This window comes from Centrocercus urophasianus, unplaced genomic scaffold (assembly GCF_019232065.1).
Source record: "Centrocercus urophasianus isolate 14NV4802_14NV808 unplaced genomic scaffold, USGS_Curo_1.0 seq_15, whole genome shotgun sequence".
NCBI lineage: Eukaryota > Metazoa > Chordata > Aves > Galliformes > Phasianidae > Centrocercus > Centrocercus urophasianus.
The window spans coordinates 7804171-7825487 of NW_024884697.1; the positions used below are offsets into that span (position 1 = coordinate 7804171).

At 34.5% G+C, this 21317-nt stretch overlaps 1 protein-coding gene across 2 annotated transcripts in view; it reads left to right on the plus strand.

Moving 5' to 3' along the window:
• SEMA3A (semaphorin 3A) overlaps window positions 1-21317 on the plus strand; it is a 327247-nt gene that overhangs the window by 287874 nt on the left and 18056 nt on the right. For both annotated transcript variants that reach the window (XM_042816191.1, XM_042816192.1), the window contains 7 exons: window positions 2331-2473; window positions 3480-3594; window positions 3695-3764; window positions 5264-5408; window positions 10316-10535; window positions 15325-15416; window positions 18615-18656. In XM_042816191.1, the coding sequence (XP_042672125.1) occupies window positions 2331-2473; window positions 3480-3594; window positions 3695-3764; window positions 5264-5408; window positions 10316-10535; window positions 15325-15416; window positions 18615-18656 (827 nt within the window). The remainder of the gene's footprint in view (window positions 1-2330; window positions 2474-3479; window positions 3595-3694; window positions 3765-5263; window positions 5409-10315; window positions 10536-15324; window positions 15417-18614; window positions 18657-21317) is intronic.

A 21317-nucleotide genomic window follows, 5' to 3' on the forward strand; every position in this document is an offset into this window, starting at 1 on the left:
TTATGAGACGGAAAGAAAATAATAATAATATCCTAACCTAGGGCAAGTTTGTTTAACCCTTACTATATCAGCAATAGTATTGACTCAAATGGGACTCCCCGTGGGCTCATCGCAAAGCAGTATAAAGTTAGAATTTTGATGCCTGATAACATAGTGATTTATGTTAAAATTTGATATCTTGTGATTTACAAAACCCATTGTGCTGGAGACAAATCATTCAAACATTTGGGGAATGCATTTAGATTTTGTTTGAATGTATTTTCTTACCTCTTTCACTAAGACCTTAAGATTGTAAAAGTAACCATGTGCATTCAGATCAGAAGTTCTTCATATTCAGTAGACCAGACCAATGTCTGGCTGTCTTTTTTCTTTGATGAATCCTTCCGCAGGCTGCCAGAGATTTTCAGAATGTAGATGCACATTTCTTGTGATAGATCACATGGAAAATAATCATGATATTAACCACGTTACAATGATTCAATTAATCTTAAGCCTTTTATCAGCATAAACTGAAAACCACTAAGTAAGGTAAAAATAAAGGAAATTTAGTATCTTGAGTTCTTCTTTGTGGGATGCAGAGTTTAAGCTGATTACAGATTTTTGTTGCTTTTATTTGTCCAAAAATATTTATTTTAAGAGAAAACAGGTAATAGATTATAGGGAACAGCAGTTCCACAGAGGTCTGGTCTGTGGTCTCTGTTGTTCAACGTGATCATAAATAACCTGAAAAAGAAGTTGAACAGCAAGATGAGAAAGTTTTCACACGATACTAAGTTATTCAGCACAGTGAGACAAAGGAAGTCTGTGATGAATTACAAAAGGATCTTATGCAACTGGGTAGCTAAGCAATCACATGACAAATTAAATTATTCTTGATGAATGATGTGGTGAAAAACCATGAGGAAAACTATGAGGAAAACAGACCTATTTTCACATTTAAAATGATCACCTGTGAACTGAGCATTACCATAGAACAGTGAAATTCTAGAGTTAGGCACATATTGTTCGATGAAAATTTCAACTTACTGCTTAGAAGCAGTCAATTCCATGTTGAATTTTGGGAATTAATAAAAACAAATCATAGAATCATAGAATGGCTTGAGTTGGAAGAGACCTCAAAGATTATCTAGTTCCAAACCTCTGCTATGGACAGCATTGCCAGCCACCTGGACCAGATAGTTCAGGGCCCCGTCCGGTCCGGCCTTGAGCAACTCCAGGGATGGGGCAAATTCCCTGGGCGTAACAGGGAATTCAACAAAGAGCGCTGTTAAAGCTATCTGTAGGAATTCAACTGATTCTCATCTTGAACTTTCAAGATATTTCCAGTGTAGTAATTATACAAATGTATAAAAGAAAAGGTATGACCCAACTGTATAGTAGACACAGCTAAACACATGCATGCATATATATAAATATATAAAATATGTTGCTTACAAACACTGCCATCCTTATTAAGGCATGAAGTTCATTGGACTGAGTGCAAACTGGCAAAACAAAATAAAGTTCATTATTTTCATGATTATATGGCAATAAACATACACTGAAAAGATGTTAATGCTCGACGCGAAAATAGCTTATAATTTCACAGAGAAACAGGGTTCTTTGAGTAGTTAAATATAGTTCATACTTAATTATCCCAGCATGATGTAAAATGACTGTAAAACAGATTGGTAAATCTGTTGGATGTTGGTTATGCCTTCTTTTTTCCAAATATAGTGAAAGATACCAGCTGAAGTATCTCTGTAAAATACAGTGATGAACCAGATTCACCACTGGTATGAATTTTCTTTTATGAGTTCCATAAACTTTTCTCCCAAAACTGCTGACTTCTTTCTTTTTAAATAACTAATCAGTGTGTGCATCTTATATATGTTCATTTGTTGATATATATTTATCCCAGTTTTTGAACATTAAGATATTAATACTTTTTTTTTAATTTGTTAGGAACATCACACTGTCTCAATATTGTTTTCTTTGGTTATTGATAAAAAATCAAAACATTCAAATAAACAAAAAAAATAAAATCAAGAATATATACATAAAATTAGGAAGCCATATCATACCACAGTTTTTAAGGAGATTCCACAAATGTTTAGTTACTCTAATGATAAGGTTAAGGTCTGCTCATTAAATGTCTGTAGCAAACTTTTCCGTGTTTTAGAGGTAAGAGAAATATAAACACCTTTCACCTCCTAAAGGTAAGGATGTACTTTATTCAGATATATAATGCAAAGATTGATTCTTGGAAAGTAAAGTCATACAGTTCATGTAAAGAAGGCAAGTGATTTAATTCATGGAATAGTAACATGAATAATGACACTGTCTTTCAGATCCCAGATTTATTAGTGCTCACCTGATACCTGAAAGCGATAATCCAGAAGATGACAAAATCTATTTCTTCTTCCGTGAAAATGCAATTGATGGAGAGCACACTGGAAAAGCCACTCACGCCAGAATAGGGCAGATCTGTAAGGTAAAACGATGACTTCTTTGTGTGACGAGACACTCTGAGAATGTTCTTGACTGTAAACTATTCAGTGTTATCTCTGACACTACAATGAGACAGAGATCATCCAGACGGAAAGTCACTTAGTTTTTAAAAAAAAATCACACTCATCTTCTGAGCTTCAGAATGTTTCTGCAAAAAGTAAAATCTGTTACAGGAAAAGGAATAATTCTAGATAGGCCAACAACATTTGAAGAATTTAATTTTAAGTAAATATTAATGCCTTCCTGTTTCCATATTAATGAAAACTCTTAAAACAAAAGTAAAGGAAGATTTAACATAATAACTGTTTAATTTAGCTGCAAAAACGGGCAACAATCCAGAAGACTTAAGGATTGCATATTGAATCATCCATCCACATTGATAAATGTCCAAATATTTTCAGACAGACTTTAAAAAAGATTTCTACAAATTAAATTATATTCATAAACGTTGTAGCTTTGGCACGTAGAATGTTCATAGTAAAATCCTATGCTAATCCATAGTCACAATTTCAGTTTCTCTCTCAAATCCATAAATAGTTGCTTGAAAATCATTTCCTGCATAATTATGAGGTCCTTAAATGTGTGGGATCTATTTTGTTCACATGCAAGTAGTATATCTACTTTTGTTTAACTTAAAAATACAAAACCCCGGAAGATTTAACAAGGTATGGCAGCTTAGGAGTTGCCTGTATTTTTCCATTGCTATATATACTATATATATATATATATATATGTATGTATTATTATTTAATTAATGAGAATTATAAAGTGACTCTATGAAATATATAGTGATAAATTGTAAAATAAATGTAATTTAGAATTAATGTCATTGGCAACATTATAATGCTCTTATATGTCAATGTTGAATTAATTCCTCTGTTTTCTATAGGTAGTATCTTGTGATTGTTTAATATATTTTCCCTGCCTTCTATTCATTCTTCACACAAAGATTGTTACAAGATATTAATGAAAAATACTTTTGTTATTAGAATGACTTTGGTGGACACAGGAGCCTTGTTAACAAGTGGACAACTTTCCTCAAAGCACGTCTGATTTGTTCTGTGCCAGGACCCAATGGTATTGACACACACTTTGATGAATTACGTAAGTGTCAGAAATGGTTTTGAATATAAAAACATTTTCTGGCATTGTCCATACAGAATTTCAGTCATTTTTCTTTTCCATCTCTTCTTATTGTTTACAGAAGACGTGTTCCTAATGAACTCGAAGGACCCTAAAAATCCAATAGTGTATGGAGTGTTTACAACTTCCAGGTATGGAATGTATTATTTTACTTGCATAGAAATTTGATGTCTGCTTGTTTTAAAGAGGTCCCTTCATTAAAAATGTTTTTAAAGAACACAAAATTTTCCTAACCTTTGAACTGAGATGTCAGTGGCAGTAAGAAGTAATGAATTAGGCTTCTTTTCTTATGGGTAATGTACATTATTGCTCTAAAGCAAGTAGCACAAAGACTACCAGTTTCTCAGACTGTTCTTTCTGTTGAACTGCCTTTTAATAGTGGAGATCAGAACTGGGCTCCTCAGTTCAGGAAAGATGAGGAACTTCTAGAGAAGTCGAATGGAGGGCTACAAAATTGAGTAGGGACCTGGAGAATCTCCCTTGTGAGTAAAAGCTGGGAAACCTGGAGCTCTTCGGTCTGGTGAAGATTGAGGGAGGAGTGCTTATAAACATCTAAATGATGAGTCTTAAATGTCAGTGTCAGTGACAAGACAAGGGGCAATAGGTACAAACTATAATGTAGGAAATTCCATATGAACATGAGGAAAAACTTCATTACATAGAGGGTTACAGAGCACTGGAACAATATGACCAGAGAAGTTGCGGATTCTCCTTCTTTGGAGATATTCAGAACCTTCCTGCATGCTTTCCTGTGTAACTAATTGAAAGGAACTTGATCTAGCAGAGGGGTTGGGCTTGATCTTCTGAGGTCCCTCCCAAACATTATGTGTCTTTGATTCTTTGATTTGTAGCAAGAGAAACTTTAGAAATAAAATAAGCATCAGTAAGATTGTTTGGGGGAAGCATAATGTAGGAAATCTGTGGTGTGAGAAACTGACTTCTTGAGGAGGTATTAGTAAGAAGTATTGTTTAAATCTGAAGTTTAAAAAATTTTGCAAGTTCTGTTATTGAATCATGTAAACTGTGACTTGACTGTTTTGGTTTCATTGTGCTTTCATCGGGAACAAAATGTTATTTGTAGCTTTAGCCTGGGGAAGGTTTGCAGTATTGGGAGCACAGAGCATTACCACATTGACCTGTGAAGATCAGAACTTTAGGTCTCTAAACAGAAAGAATGTTGCTAGTGATAACCAGGCATAGAAAAGAGATTTACAAGTACTTGCTGTCTCCTGTAACAAATTTCAAGGTAAGAAACAGCACTGAAGTTTGTGTGTGTACTGCCCAAATGATGAAAGCAACTTCTAAAACAAATTGAAAAATATGAATTTTATAAAAGAATTAAACAGACCTATATGTACAGCCACAATAATTGGGGCTTTGGTCTTGTGGGAGCAATATGTTTTTAAATAGTGGAATAACAGCCATCAGCTTTGCACAGTGTCTGGGAGATCATATCAGTTTTGCTGAACTTTCACAAGCGGTAAGTTAAAATTGTTTGAAGAGCAAGTCAGAGTTTTGATAATCAGCATATGCTGATTAGAAAGCAATGAGCTACTATCTTGTAGCTTATCAGTTGATTAATCTGATAAATTAAAGAATATGATTTGATTTCTTCTCCCCTTATTTTTAGTAATATCTTCAAGGGATCAGCAGTGTGTATGTACAGCATGACTGATGTGAGGAGGGTATTTCTTGGCCCCTATGCCCACCGAGATGGCCCAAACTACCAGTGGGTTCCCTACCAAGGGCGAGTTCCATATCCACGGCCAGGAACTGTAAGTACCCTAAGAAATCTAGCGATCTAAAAAGAGAAAATTATGGAAAATATTTTTACCGATTACACAACCCTTGAGCTGAGAACCAAGGTAAAAACTGAAAAAGATTGTGATGCAGACTGGCAGAAGGTAAAGGGAAAGATAACCATTCCTCTAGGTCCAAAATTTACTGGTTTTCTAGTAAATTATGAAGCCGCAATATCTGTAGTCTAGTTTCATTTGGGCCTTCATTATTTTGGCATTTGTATTAATTTCAACATAACCTTGAGCAATAGCTGCAGAAATTTGCTGAAAGTCAAATGTGTAATAAATCACTCTGCATTATTCTGTCCTTGGAATTTCTGCTTGTTCCAAATGCTGGCTGAACCATTCTTGGTGAGACTGAACAGAAAACAGAGCATCCGCCTGGCTATTAAGAAATATTAACTAGTTTGCAACATTCAGTCTGGTAGAGTAAGACACATTTCTGAAATGCATATTAGGGAGACAACGAAAATTTCATAACTTCCACTGAAATTTCTTTTTATTCCATGTTCTACATGTTTCGCTTTACAGTTAATGAATGACTGAAATATTTGTGTATATAAGGCATACATATTTAAAACTCCAAATTGATATAATCACATTCTAGAAATATTTCACTGCCCCTAAGTTGCCACTAATCTACAAAGATATGGCATTTATGAGAAAAATATTAATTCTATACACTGGGCTATACACTGGGATAGCTACTTAGCTGCTATCAATCCGTTTGACCTATTTAAATTCTGGAACACCATTATTATTGATAAAATATAATATATTATATATTGATATATATATATATATTGATAATATACATGAAAGTATAAGTAGAAATAAAAAAACATGTCTGTAAAATTTCTTAAAAACTGTTCTTAAATTCCCTTCTGGCAGAAAATAATCCAGGAATAGCTTTGATTTTTTATTATTATTACTATTAATAATAATAATAATCTGCCTTCCATTTTTGTCTGGTATGTTTTAAAATTGCTATTTCAAACCTGATCCTTCAACTGATTTCCAACATTTAGACAATACATACACTTGGACTAATTAAAATGACTTCCTAAGTAAAAGAAAACTGGCTCCCTGACAGCCAGATTACCTAGCACTTGTCATTCCTTCTGCTAAAGGGGTTACTAATTCTTTCCGGAGTTAAAAGATAAGTTCTGGAGAATAACAGAAGTTTTATTTCTTAGAATGGATTTAATGCTTACAATTTCACTGTAACATGTCTATACTCGTATTCACCAAGAGCATGTAGATATGTTGAGATTTCCTTATAAACAATTTTCTTATCTAAAAGTGAATGTAGTGCCCAAGTTCTACATAGTCCTGCAGTCACATCTTGTACAGCTAGAGTAATACTGTAAATCATGCTAATAAAAGAGAGTCTGAGACCACCAGTTCCTACTGTTAGTGATTCTAATCCTGGTGTCTTACATTTTGAAAAAGAGGATTTTGTTTTGTTTTGTTTTTATTTGTAATCACTGAAATCATTCCTTTGTATTAGTACAACAAAACTGATCTTGAAATGTGAGATGTCTTACTGAAGAGTTTTTTGTTGTTGTGTTTTTTTTTGCTTTCCTTAAACTGATAAAATTCAATTTACTTTCAATGGCTTTGAATCTTTTGAGAGCAGAGAAGAAAGATTCTTTATGTTTCTTCAAATGTCAGATTTTCAGCTTCCTTTCCAAGAAGAATGTGAATGGGAGGGAGGAACAGTACATGAGCTACTTAGAGTATTTCAGCTACAGATCTCACTTTAGTTAAACTGTGCTGAATTATCTGAGGAATTTCATAGGTGAGGTGCCAAGAAACTTCCTGAGCATCTGGTGACTTGCCCGTTATGAGTAAAGAAAAAGAAAATGAAAGGTTCCTTTGAAAAGATAGAAAACTTTGTAAACAATTTTACATCAGCTTCATATTTAACACAGAAGTTGCCAGGACTTTAAACTCTACAGGACTTTAAACTTTACAGAGTGTTATTTATCTGTTTAATCTTTTGCTATTATTTGGTAGATGAGGGAAGATTTTTATATATACCAAATCATCTCATGAATTAATATTACTTTTATGTGAATTTAGATGCAAAGCTCAATTTTTCTCTGCTTTATGGTGCCAAGAGTCTATCTTTTCTTTTGGTTTTGGAACTGTTTTGATTCCTACTAAGATGTGCCTTTTTCTTTAGTCTTTCAGTTTTTCTAATAAGTCAGTTAGGGTATAACCTAGTCAACTTTTTCCAACTTATCAAAATGCCTGACATAACTTACTGGAAACCAGAAGCTGGACAGATACTAAATACTAGATACTAAATACTAGAGTTCAGTTGATTCCAAGATGAATCTCATTTCTCCGACCTTTATCAGGACAACTGCATTTATGAATAATTTTAGTTAGACTCACTGCTGTCAAAAAACAATCTTGTCATTAGCATCAAAGATCATGTATTTTCTGTCTCTCCTGGTTTTCTGACCACAACTTAAGTAAATTGTGGATATCTCCTCCTTTAGAGGTGTTCAAGGCCAGCCTGGAAGTGTCTTTCAGCAACATGGTCTAGTGGGAGCTCTCCCTGCCCATGGCAGGAAGGCCAGCACAAGATGATCTCTAAGGTGCCTTCCAATCCAAATCATTCTATGATTCTAATATTCTAAGACAAGAGAGACATGACTTTTACCTCTTCAGATATTGTGTGTGCTGAGATTCCTCTGCAAGCAATCTGGACTCTGAAGAGGCTAAATCACCTATTGATTGGGTTCATTTCATTTCACTCTATTGGCAAAGAAAGGATTACAGCAAACAAATGTATTTTTTTCATTTCAACCAATTTCTTTAAGTTTGATGGAATTAATGTTCAGTGTAGATAATGTACTTTAGAGATAAAGACACAAGTTCTTATTTATTCTCATGAAAGAAGAGCATTAAAGCAATAGTCTGGCTCTCATAATGGAGAATCTTATTTAAACATACAGAATAATGACATTTAATGTTAGGTTTATGTGATTTTGCTGCATAAAATACACCTTAGTCAAGATTGCTGCTGGTGAAATCCTTTGTTAGAAAGTGGGCCAGAAAGTAAATATGCAATCAACTGAAACACAGCTGAACTGGATTTATTTAAAATTGAAATGAATATTCATTTACTGATTTTTTCACTGTTTTTCCCAGCTGCAGTTAACAATACTTATTTCTCGTGTAGTGATTTTTATCCTTAGAGCACTTTCAATATATTATCCAATTAATCATTATCAAATTAAGCTGAGTAATTAGCACTGAATTGCATTTAGAATATTAATTAAGATGTAAAGCAAACTTAGAATTGAAGTGTAGAATTTGAAACTTAATTTTTCAGACTGGCAAATGTTTGGCCAATGATTATAAAGAGCATATCTAATTTTATTTCAGTAATATTTCAGCAGAAAGAAAGAACATATAATAATAATAATAATAATAATAAAAAGGCTGTCAAATGTTAATAAAATACAATAGATAACTAACTTATTTTCTGCTTAATTTGTGTCATATATGTTAATCAAATATCCTGTGTTCCTTTCATACCATATAGTGGAATAGAATGCTGCAATTTGCTTTCTAATAAATATGCCAAAAAGGGACAATTTACATGTACATGCTTGAAGCATCACTTGGCTGAGGATAACAACTACTCCTTTTGACAACATTGATTTTTTAATTTCATTTCTGATTAATTATTTATAATTTGGATCAAGGTGATAGTAAAAACAATTGATTTCTTCTTGTGAGCATCTGAAAGGTCTGAATTCTGGGTTAATGAGGTTGTCCTTTAGGTTTTCAGTTTAATTGAAAAACATCCTGTATGAACATATTGAAGTATCTAGATCTGCTGTTTGCATTTCAAGTGCATATGTGCTGAGTATAATCACTGTCAATGGGTTTCAAAGTCTTACATATCTTAAATATAAATTTGTGGAAAGATTAGCAGTAGGGGACAGTAAGTTGTTTGCTGGGTATCGTCAAATTAGTGATGTAATATAATTGTGGCTCATTTTCTTCATCCTTTCAACAATACTAACACATTATTAAATGGTTACTTTGAAGTAACCTCTAATTACACATAAAATACTTACAAATTTTACAGAAGAAACAGGGATGAGGTGGTGGTGATCAACCACCATCCTCAAGTATTACCACGGGAAAATGAGGTGGGAATAAATTTTACCTATGCTCTCCATTTATGATAAATGGAACCCAGTCTCTGTAGCTCATTTATAGGTACATGTACTGTTGGTGTCACATTTAGTCAGATTAGTCAAACCCTATGCTAACTGCACTAATAAGAATATCTGTAGAGAGAACAGGATCCATTTTGTCATAACTACATGGATTACACAAACTTGCTGAGGCAGACAACCAGGAATTTTAAATTCAGCATTTGAGAGCATGATTTCCAAGAGAGGAAATGATTTCCATCAACTTCAGAAGAGAATATTCTGAAACTAAATAATGACAAAAAAGATTAGTTATCTATAGCATAGAAAACCAATACTGAAATAGCTTGTTTTAGACTGAATAATTTTAGAAAATTCAGGATTTGTTCCTTTTGCCAAATAGAGTTTAACACAAATCAGTAAACGAGTAAAAATCTGTTTACAACTGATAGTGGAAAAGAAACTGATGTGTAAAGTTCATTTATATTCTGTTAACTATGTTTTTTTAAATCCAAAATGAAAAAAAAAATTAATCACAGATGTTAAATGGCAAAATTAACTCTTGCTGTCAAGAGACAATTAGATCCCTTGTCATGTTTATTTATAAAATGAAAATGTTGGAATGATTGTGACAAAATGGAATTTCATATCTTAATATTCTTCAGTTTTAAACTGAAAATACTTCGTTTTTATTTTCAGTGTCCCAGTAAAACATTTGGCGGCTTTGACTCCACCAAGGACCTTCCTGATGAAGTTATAACATTTGCAAGAAGTCATCCAGCAATGTACAACCCAGTATTCCCCATCAACAACCGTCCAATCATGATTAAAACGGATGTAGATTACCAGTTCACACAGATAGTAGTAGATCGAGTAGATGCAGAAGATGGTCAATATGATGTTATGTTCATTGGCACAGGTGAGAAGTTTTGAAACTATGCTGAGTGTTCCTCCAGGCCTTGCAAAGGCAAGGATCAGATATAATTTCATATTCTGAAAGACAGAATGCTGGATTATGTTCCAATGTTTACTCATGAAATTCTGGGGCAAGACTCAAAACTGTGTGGGTAGGCCTTTTTTAAATACATTTGTTACAGGTTCAGACTGCGTTGCTTAATTCTTTAGGAGCATTGCCAGCTGGAATAAGATCAAACTACTTTTTCCAACTACTTTTATTAGGGAATTTTATTAGAAATATTTTGCCTTATTAATTATAATTTAGTATTAAAGTGGAGTTTTTAAGGTACCCATTTTGAAGCACATCATAAGAAACATTAATGAATGAGGAATGTTTCCAAGTAAGAAAAATGTCTTGTGTGCCATTTAAGTATTTCAACTATTGCTTTTAGATGCCCGGTTCCTTAGCCAGTAGAGTACATCATTTTACCTAAGATGCAGATATCTGGCACATAAAACGTGTTTTAAGAGGAGTTAGTATTTAAATAGAAACACGATATCCTTTCCAAAGCCTTGTAGAATGATACAGCTTGGGCACTTTGTCAGAAGTAGAAATATGTATTCAGAGAATACAATTTTCCCAGAAAGGTAATAATGAGAAATAACAGTGGTCAGGAACTAGCCCGTGTGCATTTGTTTAATTTCAGTGGCTTCCATAGACCTTTGCTGATTCATATTTGTGGATCTCCTTCTTCACCTGTGAAAATTTTCCGGTGGCTAATGTTTCATTATGTTGAATAGAAGTATTTCAAACTTTTATTGAACATAATTGCTAATAATTAGACATTAAAACCATTAATTCAAACCAAAACAATCCTTAAACCAACTGTTTCTTTTCAGCTTTGGCCTAAAAAAATATCTGTCTGGCTCTCTGTCTTATAACAGTCAATTTCTGATTTTCATACAGTTCTGATACTCTAGATTTGGGGTCAGATTTCCAAAGCAATAAATCTCAAGGTCTCTTTCATGTTGATGTCTGAAATACATTATGCGAAAACTGAGATCTGATGAAGCTTTGTGTACTAAACACACTGTATGTGTAGCAATTCAGAACATGTATTGCAGGATATGCTGCTCTACAGAAAGAGCTCCAGCTCTTTAAAGCTAAGAACTGAGTTATCAGATACCAGTGTTACAATATGTTCTTGCATAAAACACTGAAAAGTAGATTTTACACAATTCTTACATTTTTCTATCACATGCTAAGTGGTTTAATGCAATCTACAATTGGCAGCGTGTTGTGCCTTTCAACAAGTCTTCTATGACACGATTCAGCCCACAGAAATATTAATGGCAACATTCCCCTTGGCTGTGGCATGAGGAAACAAGCCCTTCAACATGCAGGCTAAGACACTAAACAAACATAAGGAGCTGATTTGAGCACAAGAAGTGGCATTTATCTCACAAAGAATTGGCATTCTGTCTAAGAAAGATGTCTTGGTTTCTGCAAATGAGAGATAAGTACTTGCAGAGAGAGGTTCATTGTACTCTCATAGAGACCTCTATTAGACTAAGACGAGCAGTTATGCAGAAGTTCCTGTCTGTTTTCAGACAGTGCAGGAATACTTACTTAAACCTGAGATATAACTTTTGGACAGTTATATATGGCTGTTCTTATCTAAATCAGCCAGGCAAGGTCTGTCTGTAAAGAAGCTTCAGTATCTAGCTCTTAACTTTGAGCTGGGAATTTAAGCACTTAGCTCTCTAAACTACCAGTGTTCAGATGTGTGGTGAGTCTTCTGGATCCCATCCAACTGCTGCTATTTGTATCCAATAATTCTAAGAAAAATATTGAAAACTTATTGCTTGCACTTATCAAAAGAGATTTCTGAACCAAAAGCACAGTTTTGTGACAGTACTATTGCTTCTTGAAATCCCATCTTTGGTCATCAAAACTGCTTTTTTTCCAGCAGGCTTGATTCTCATGGAACAAGAATGGGCATTAAAATACCCATGCTTAGAGCTGAGGTACAAAGGATGTTCTCAGTAAACTGACCCTATTGCAGTTTTCAGACTGAGTAAAGAACGTGTTCCATGCAGGGGCAAAATGAAAGAGCTAAGGCCCTGTCTTCTTATTTGCACTGGGCTGAACTTAACTGGCTGCTCTAATTGAAACCAGAAACAGATACACAATCAGTGCATATTGCACCTTCCCCAAGCAAAGAACAAACCAAACAGATCAGGGACCCCAGTCACAGTGCAATTTTGTATTTGATGACCTGAATCTATGGCAAAAACAGAGTTAAGCTCTCTGGGATATGGCCGGAATTTTTCTACGTAGGTCTCTCCCATCAGATTAGATACTTACATTCTTTGTATTTTCCCAATGCTCTGGCAGCAATCTACATTATTCTCACATGCTGCTGAATTTCAGCATGTTGAGGAAATACTTTTATTTTACTTTTCATTGAACAACTGATGATAATTGAACATAACATAATTAATAGTCATCCAGAGTGGTCACATTTTCCTTTCCTGTGGGTGAAATCTTCAACCAAGCAGTTTCTTTCCCACCGTGATTGTACCAGTGTTTCACAAAGGAAATAAAATCATATCGGAATGCTTGAAATTATATCAGAAAAACAGGATTTAAGATATGCACTTAATGCATATCCTGAGCGTCTGATGTGTGGGATCATTTGGCACAGTCAAGATATATCTGTCAGTAAAGCAAATTAATAAGAGTAATCTTATCTTACTCAGCAGAGCTTATTGATTCTAAAGGAGAAGCTTGGTTCCATTTGTGTGAAATTCTTTGAAACACTACTCTGTAAAACTTGATCAGGAACTGAGATAAAGCCTCCACTTTGGTACCTGTGGCCTGACCAGAGTTGCTGTAGAGATTAACTTTGACCTCAGAGTATTTCTCTGGTATTAAGTGCCTTTAATTGTTACAGAATCCACTTAAAATATAGACTTCTTTTTTGAAACAACAACTTATGTCTATTCAGTGCAAACTCAGGTCCACAACTTTCAGTTGTGCTACTTTTTCAAAAATGCACCTATATTTCTCTAATATGGAATTTGAAGGATTGCGACTGGGAACAGCCATAACCCAACAGAGCATACAGCCACGATAAATTACTACACTGTTATATGTATCAAAGCACAATTCTCTCTTTTACCCATACAATATATTTTCCTCAAAACCACAGCCATCAAATTATCAAGGTAATTAAGGCAATGAATGCATCCATAACATTACAAATGTAACTAACATTAAATTATCTGTTCTACGTTAATCTGTTGTAGAAATGGTGCTTTAACATTCTGGTTTTCATGTTCCTATTGCATTTGCTCTGTAGTCTTCTCACTGCTTCTTGAATTAAATATATTCAATTTGTGGCAGTAACCATAATGAAAACCACTTCCAAAACAATTTATCAAGTATCTCTTACTAGCTTAATTTGCACATTCAGCTGCCTAAATAGAAAATGTGGTTTTGTTTTTTGGTTTTTGGGTTTTTTTTAGAAAGAACCATTTGAGTTGGTTTTTGGTTGGTTTTTTTTTTTTTTTTTTTTCCCTTTTAAAACAAGAACTATGAATTTATGATAAATGAATAAAAACAGAGATGGAGATATTTTGTGGAAAAAAAAATTAAATTCTGAAAATACAAAATTTCCTGTGAAGAAGCTGAAATAGCAGAACTTTCTCATGAAGGTGGCTTTTAAGTCGCTCAACTTACAAAATAAAAAAAAAAAAAACAAGAAAAAAACCCAACATTTTCATGCCATTTAATCTGCTTCATTTTTACCTGTATTTTTAATTCATAAAAAAAGTGAGAAATTCCTATATTTACACAGTACTATACTTCGCTGGTTAAAAAGTCACATGCAGAGTTGTTTACATTTCAGTGAGTCTTCAGTAACGTGTACCAACCTAGAAATGATCTTTTTCTTTTTTTCCCCTTGTAGATTCAGTTAATAAAAACAAATAAATCACAGATGCAGAAGCAGTAAAACAGAGATGGCCCTAAGTTGCAAACAGTTTCACAAAACCAGAGGCTGTAGCTCTGAAACTTCAAGTCGTGGCCTTGTTCGTGTTAAAGGCAATTGTAAAACCCCCAAAAATGTAGATGAAATAGTGTGAAACTGCTGCCACACCTATTTCTGAAATTGAAGATATAAGTTGCATTCCTTTTTATTCCTCAGTGAAGACTAGTATCTATGTCACAGAGAAATATAATTGCCTTGAGGAGCTTATGCATCTTAGGTACTTTGTTTGACACAGGGATGTACTTAGGAAATCTAATGTCTTCATCTGTCTAACAACATTTGTCCAGATGTTTTTATATCCATACTAAGCCTTTTGACAGCATCTTCACATGCATTTTAAGAATGACAAACACACTTCAAAATGGACGATAAAATATTGCTGGGTGAATGTAGTGCTTTTCCTTCCTCAATTAAAGGACTGAAACACCTGCTATTTTATACTGTCATTAATGTAGTATTTCAGTCCTGCCCGTTTTGGGAGTGATAGAATACTGTTTGTCTTCTTGTTACTTTTGTTGAATTTTGATATTTAAAAATTTTCAATCAAATGCTCTATTGAAAATCAGTGTTTTTCCAGAGTATTTTAAATAGCAGTTGGCATTTGAAAACAAATGTGCAGTGGTGTGGCTTCACAATCTTTATATGTGAAATAGTTACATACAAGAGATTCTGATTGCTCTGAAGTAGAAGTATGCTTCTTAAGCACCTGAAAACACCTTTTTTTTTTTTTTCTTTTTTTTTTTTCCCCTTTTCAAGATATTGGAACAGTTCTTAAAGTGGTTTCAATTCCTAAGGAGACTTGGCATGAATTAGAAGAAGTCTTGCTGGAAGAAATGACCGTCTTTCGGGTAAGTGCAGCTAAATTTCAAGTGTCAGGTTGTAGATTTCTCAGTGGACAGCTGCAAACTGAACTTCTCGCAGTCTAGCCAAAGAATAACCTGATGTAACCCTCTAATTAGCTTGTCACTTACAAACGCAGATGCTAGTCAAAATAAACCTTGAAACTGTCAGTGCTAACTGAAGGTTAATGATAAAAAAAATGGTATTCTAGGCTCTTGTTTTGTGGTTGAAACACAAATTTGTATCTGTGAATGTTACAGACATTACATGCTGTAGATATATGTACAAGTTTGGCAATAATGCCTGTCTCTTTTCTTCCACAGAGATACACAATAGAAGAATTGTATAGATGCATAAAAACTCAATTTAGATAACCCACATAGCATAACTGTAGGAAAATGCCTCAGGAAAAACACTGATCTTCACCATTATCTTATGTTTAATAATCTCAGAAACAAAGTGTTCATATTTTCAAAGGCAATTGAGGGCCTTATTTTCAGAGTTTCACAGAAGACACCATAAACACTCCCTAATTGTTAACACTTCTTTGTGAAAATAAGTCTCTTCCAAGCTTTCTTGTCTGAGCTACTTAAAAAATATGGCATCATTCAGGCATTCCTGTAAGTTGAGGCCAAGTAAAGCTTTCAAACACTTTGCAGACAGATCCCAGGGATGTCTTGTGTTTTGTACTCAACAACAAATCATTTACATTCCCTACATCGTTCTTTTAGTCAGTGCTGTTTTATGTCACTTTTTAAAACGCCCCAGGCTTTAGTGGGCTGATACCTGGCCAGGAGCACCAAGTTGGTCTGACAAGCATGAAGATGACGTGTATGGTGGGTGAGCCCCACACTGTGTGGTGTCACTGCAGATGCTCTGTCAAGGGCCATATTCGAAGCAGCCACTATGTACTTATTATAATCAGTTGCCATCACTTTATCTTTGGCTTCTGAGCAGATACAACATACCAAAAAAGAGCATATTAATATGTACGTATTTTTTTTTCACCCATGATTTTCTCTATCTCTTTCTATCTATATATGTATATATACACATTGTATTGGCCTTTACTTCATAGAATGATAGAATCATGGAATCATAGAATCATAGAATGATAGAATGGCCTGGGTTGAAAAGGACCACAATGATCATCTACTTTCAACTCCCCTTCCATGGGCAGGGTTGCCAACCACCAGACCTGGCTGCCCAGAGCCACATCCAGCCTGGTCTTGAATGCATCCAGGGATGGGGCATCCACAACCTCCTTGGACAGCCTGTTCCAGAGCTTCACCACCCTCTGTGTAAAAACCTTCTTCCTAATATTGAACCTAAATCTCCCTTGTCTCAGTTTAAAGCCATCGCCCCTTGTCCTATCACTATCCACCCTTGTAAACAGCCATTCCCCCTCATGTTTATATGCTCCTTTCAAATATTGGAAGGCTAATGAGGTCTCCATGGAGCCTTCTTCTCCATGCTAAACAAGCCCAGTTCCCTCAACCTTTCTTCATAGGAGAGGTGCTCCATCCCTCTGATCATCTTAGTGGCCCTCCTTTGGACTTGTTCGAAGAGCTCCACATTCTTCATGTACTGGGGGCCCCAGGCCTGGACGCAGTACTCCAGATGGGGCCTCACAAGAGCCAAGTAGAGGGGGACGATCACCTTCCTCTTCCTGCTGGCCACTCCTCTTTTAATGCAGCTCAGGATATAGTTGGCCTTTTGGGCTGCAAGAGCACACTGAAGGCTCGTGTCCAGCTTGTACCAACCTTACACAAAGACCATTGTGTTGAGTCCTGAAAGGATGGGTATCTCTGTTTCTAAGATTGGGCTTTCCTATTGAGGGCAATTTTTTTTTTTTCTTCCTTCCTCCCTTCCTCTCTTCTTTCCTTCCTTCTTCCCTTCCATTCTTCCTTTCCCTCTTTCCCTCTTTTTATCTTTCTCTCTTTCTTTTCTAAATGCCAACTATGAACAGATAATGAGACAAGTAATTTGTGGCTCCCAGCTTTTTTGTTTCTTGTACATGTAAAAGTCATTACATTAATGCAAGGTAATTTGGCAATTGTTGATAATGTATGAGTCTCTTTCCTAAATCAAGTAGAAGTGCCAAGTTAAAGGAGATTAAAAAAATATAAAAGTGAAAGAAAGGAGATAAATGGAATGAAAGTTTTATTTCAGAGTCTTTACAGAAATGCTATGGATAATGGCAATGTCAGATTTGTTATTTTATTTTATGTATGTATTTATTGACTATATAGAAAGATTTTGGTGTTCTGATTTTCTTGAAAGCTCATTTTTATCATTTGGCATCCATTTAAGCCTTAAAGACATCATTAACATACTTTAGTGCAATAAACAGAATTTGTGTGCATAAGATATGTATCTTTCAATAGGGAATTTGCAATTGATTTTAAATACGTTTTAACCAAATTTAAGTTTTCTGTAGTTGCAAAAGAGTCTATGTGTATCAAAAAGAATGTATTTAATTACTTACATTGCAATTTGTTGAATACAGTGCTTTTCATTTATAACTCCATCAAACCTAGCCTTCCGTATCTGTTACATTGATAACAAATTCTTCTTTTAACCCATTTGCGCAATATTTCTCTGAACAGCTGAACAAACAAACCCATGAGTTCAATTTTCATACAAAAGTTACACTTAATTGATGCCTTCTAATGTAGGCTCTATTAACCTTTTTGGAAAGGCAGGCCCACATGTTTAACATCCACCAACCCATATCAAATTCTCTCAGGATAAGCAAGTTAAAAGCTACACAAGTGTGAAAGCTTAGTGAGAATGTTATTAATTTACATAATGAAAAGCATGATATACCAATAGCAAATTTTTAGATGAAATAATATTCATTATTTTCATACTTTCTGAGACGTTCTTTAAATAAGTTTAAATTTTAAGAGCAGAATTTAATTTCAAAATGAGAAATAAGTAATCACTTTAAGAGTTTGTAGACTGTAAGAATCAGATGAAATGATACTTCTACGATTGTAATTACAAAGATGTATGTGGACATGTATATTCTAATTCACTTATAAGTAGAAAATATACCACTACAAAAGACAACAAGAAACACTATTACTAAGAAGCACCACTACTTATTACAGCTTTTCTAAGTTAGGCAAATAGTGTTCTGGCAAAATTTATGTATTTAAATAACTCATTTTATACTTCAATTTTTTTTTTCTTTCTCTTAGGAACCCACTGTTATTTCAGCAATGAAGATTTCCACAAAACAGGTACTGTATCCACAAACTTTAAATCACTTTTAAATATTTATTGGTCTCTGTCTTTTAGACAGTAACTTGGCAGTCAGTGGAGATGCACATTAGTTACAGTAGCAGCACCCCTTCCCTTTACATAAACAGCAATATTTCCTCAGAAGAATGTAACACATAAATCCAATAGGAAAAACCTAGCTTGTGTTGCCTATTGGTAAGGTGTAAACTAAACAAACTAACCTTCTGTCTGGAGGCTCTCAAGAAAAAATGGTACATTACTGAGTTTTCTTATTACTGAAAATCTTCTAAAAGAGTCGCTAAGCTTTGTACCTTGCTTCAAAGGGGCTGGTGTCTACTGTCTGCATTATTAGTCGCAAATTCTACCAACTCCAATGCTATAAATAAAGATTCAGGTCATGTGACAGGTCCCTGGCTCTGGATAGGCATGGAAGAAGTATTGGAAGAAAGTATCACCAGAAAAATAATCACCAGAGCCACTAGAAAAGAGGTTGAGGAATACGAATAAGCACAGGATAAGCAGTGGGATGCATGGCGTGCGAATAGAATGGCTTCCCTGTAAGGAGACACTAAGTAAATGAAGACTTTTCAGTCTTTAAAATGGTGCAGTCTACAAACAGGCAGAGACATGATGCAAAGGACTATATAATACAGTACGGCAAAATAATGAGATGCCTAGCTTCTGTTCTCCCCAGAGGCTAATTAGCTATATAAAATAAGCAAAAGAAGATACATATCAACAGAACATACTCTGCGGAACTGATCATAGCATACAGTTTTGCAGATACTTCAGTGGCTGAAAAAAAGGATTAGAATCATGGATGAGAGAGTGTACCAGGCAGCACTGAGGATAACCATGCTGCTTCTACTTCAGGAAGCCCTTAAGATATTGTTTGTTGTAGACTAGGACACTCTAGTCTACTTAAGCTAGATGTATATCACTTCCATTCAAAACAAACAAGTAAACAAATGAAGAAAAATTCTGTATTAATCCACTACAACAATTTGTTCACACTCACTAATTTTACATTAATGTCATTGTCAGTATTAAAGAGATTTGGTAATACATGCTCAATTGGATGCTTTAATGGTTGTATGTATTCTAAATAAGATTTAATTATCTCATTTACCTGTCTTTCTACATTACTGAACAGAGCCCAGTATTCTGTTTGAAATGCTGCCTATTTGACTCAGAATATACGGTGTATAGGAAAGTTGTCTGAATACATTCATGTATTTGACAGAAAACATTTTGTTTGGGGCCATTTTTCTAACATTGTTTATCAACCAGAGCAACAAAAATGGCTGGAAAAAAAAAAAAAAAAAAAAAAAAAAAAAGTACTATTGAATACTGAAATATCTGAAAACAAACCTGTCAGGTTGTATATACACATACATATGTTCACTCCATACCGAAATGGTCTGCTTTGGATTATTTGTATAAGTACATTCCCTTCAAGCAGCCAATCATATCTGATAATATGACTTGCATTTTAGTGCAGTCGCTTCTTCAAAGCATCCTTAGTTATTCAGGAGAGATTATGATTTTTCCCAAGTCTTTTGAAAACAAATGTACACTACTAAAATTGCCTAAATCTGAAAAAGAGTGTAAAACACAGTTCAAACAGGCAAAGTTAAGCTCATGGAAAGTCAACCAGCCACAGGCTAAAAATGACAGCATGAAAAGCTTTTGGCACTGTCTCTATGTATCAAATAAGTATTTGGCAACATTTTCATTTTATATTTTTGATTTCAAAATACTGTAGTTTTATTATTCAAACACTTTACTCATTTTGTTTCAATTAGCAGGGTGTTTTTCTTATAAATGGCACAATAATTCTGTGCAGTGCAGAAAGCAGGAGTATAAGATGTAAAAAGTGGAACTAGCATGTCCTACTGAATACTTTCAAAAATATCACTTTATTTTCTTCACTAACAAATCATGAAGTTTCTTCTTATTTTTGAATATGTTACTATACTAGATGTTCAAATGTACCTCTTTTGCTGTCATGTCAAAATTATATATTACAAGAGACCTTCTTCCTAATAACCAAATCCTTCAAGTTCTTCAGGAGAATTTAGTTGAAGATTTAAATGATATAAAGCTCTAAGGCTTCCATGCCTCTGTAAGTAAGAATAAATTCTGATTCTTGAGAAAGAGTGACTTTCAGCAATTCAGTTGATATAGGCCTTCTCAGGTCTGCTGTCTTTAACTAACTAGAATTATATTTACATTTTTTCACTGAAGCTACATATTCCTTCTGAGTACATACTTCTTGTAGCATTATTACTTAAATGACTTATGCAGTTACTAGTAGACACAGACTTTGAGAAGACAGCATCCTCTAAAACTCTACAGCCTCTTCAATTACAGTTCTGTGAGTGCCAGGCCCCCAGCAAGACCCTGATTGTACTTGGCCCTGAGTCTGCCCAGGAGGACTCCGTAGTTTTTCGTTACGTTAAAAAAAAAACAACATGGCTGTAAGGAGCATATGAAAAGGGCCAGTTGATAATGTTTCTATCACTTAAACAAGTTCCTGAACTCCTCTGCATCAAATAGTTATATTTCAAGACATAGAACAAAATTCAGTGGGATTTGAGTGTCCTGTTCTCTAAAGTTTTTGTTTCTCTGTTTTTGTTTTTTCAAATTCTGTTTAAGTT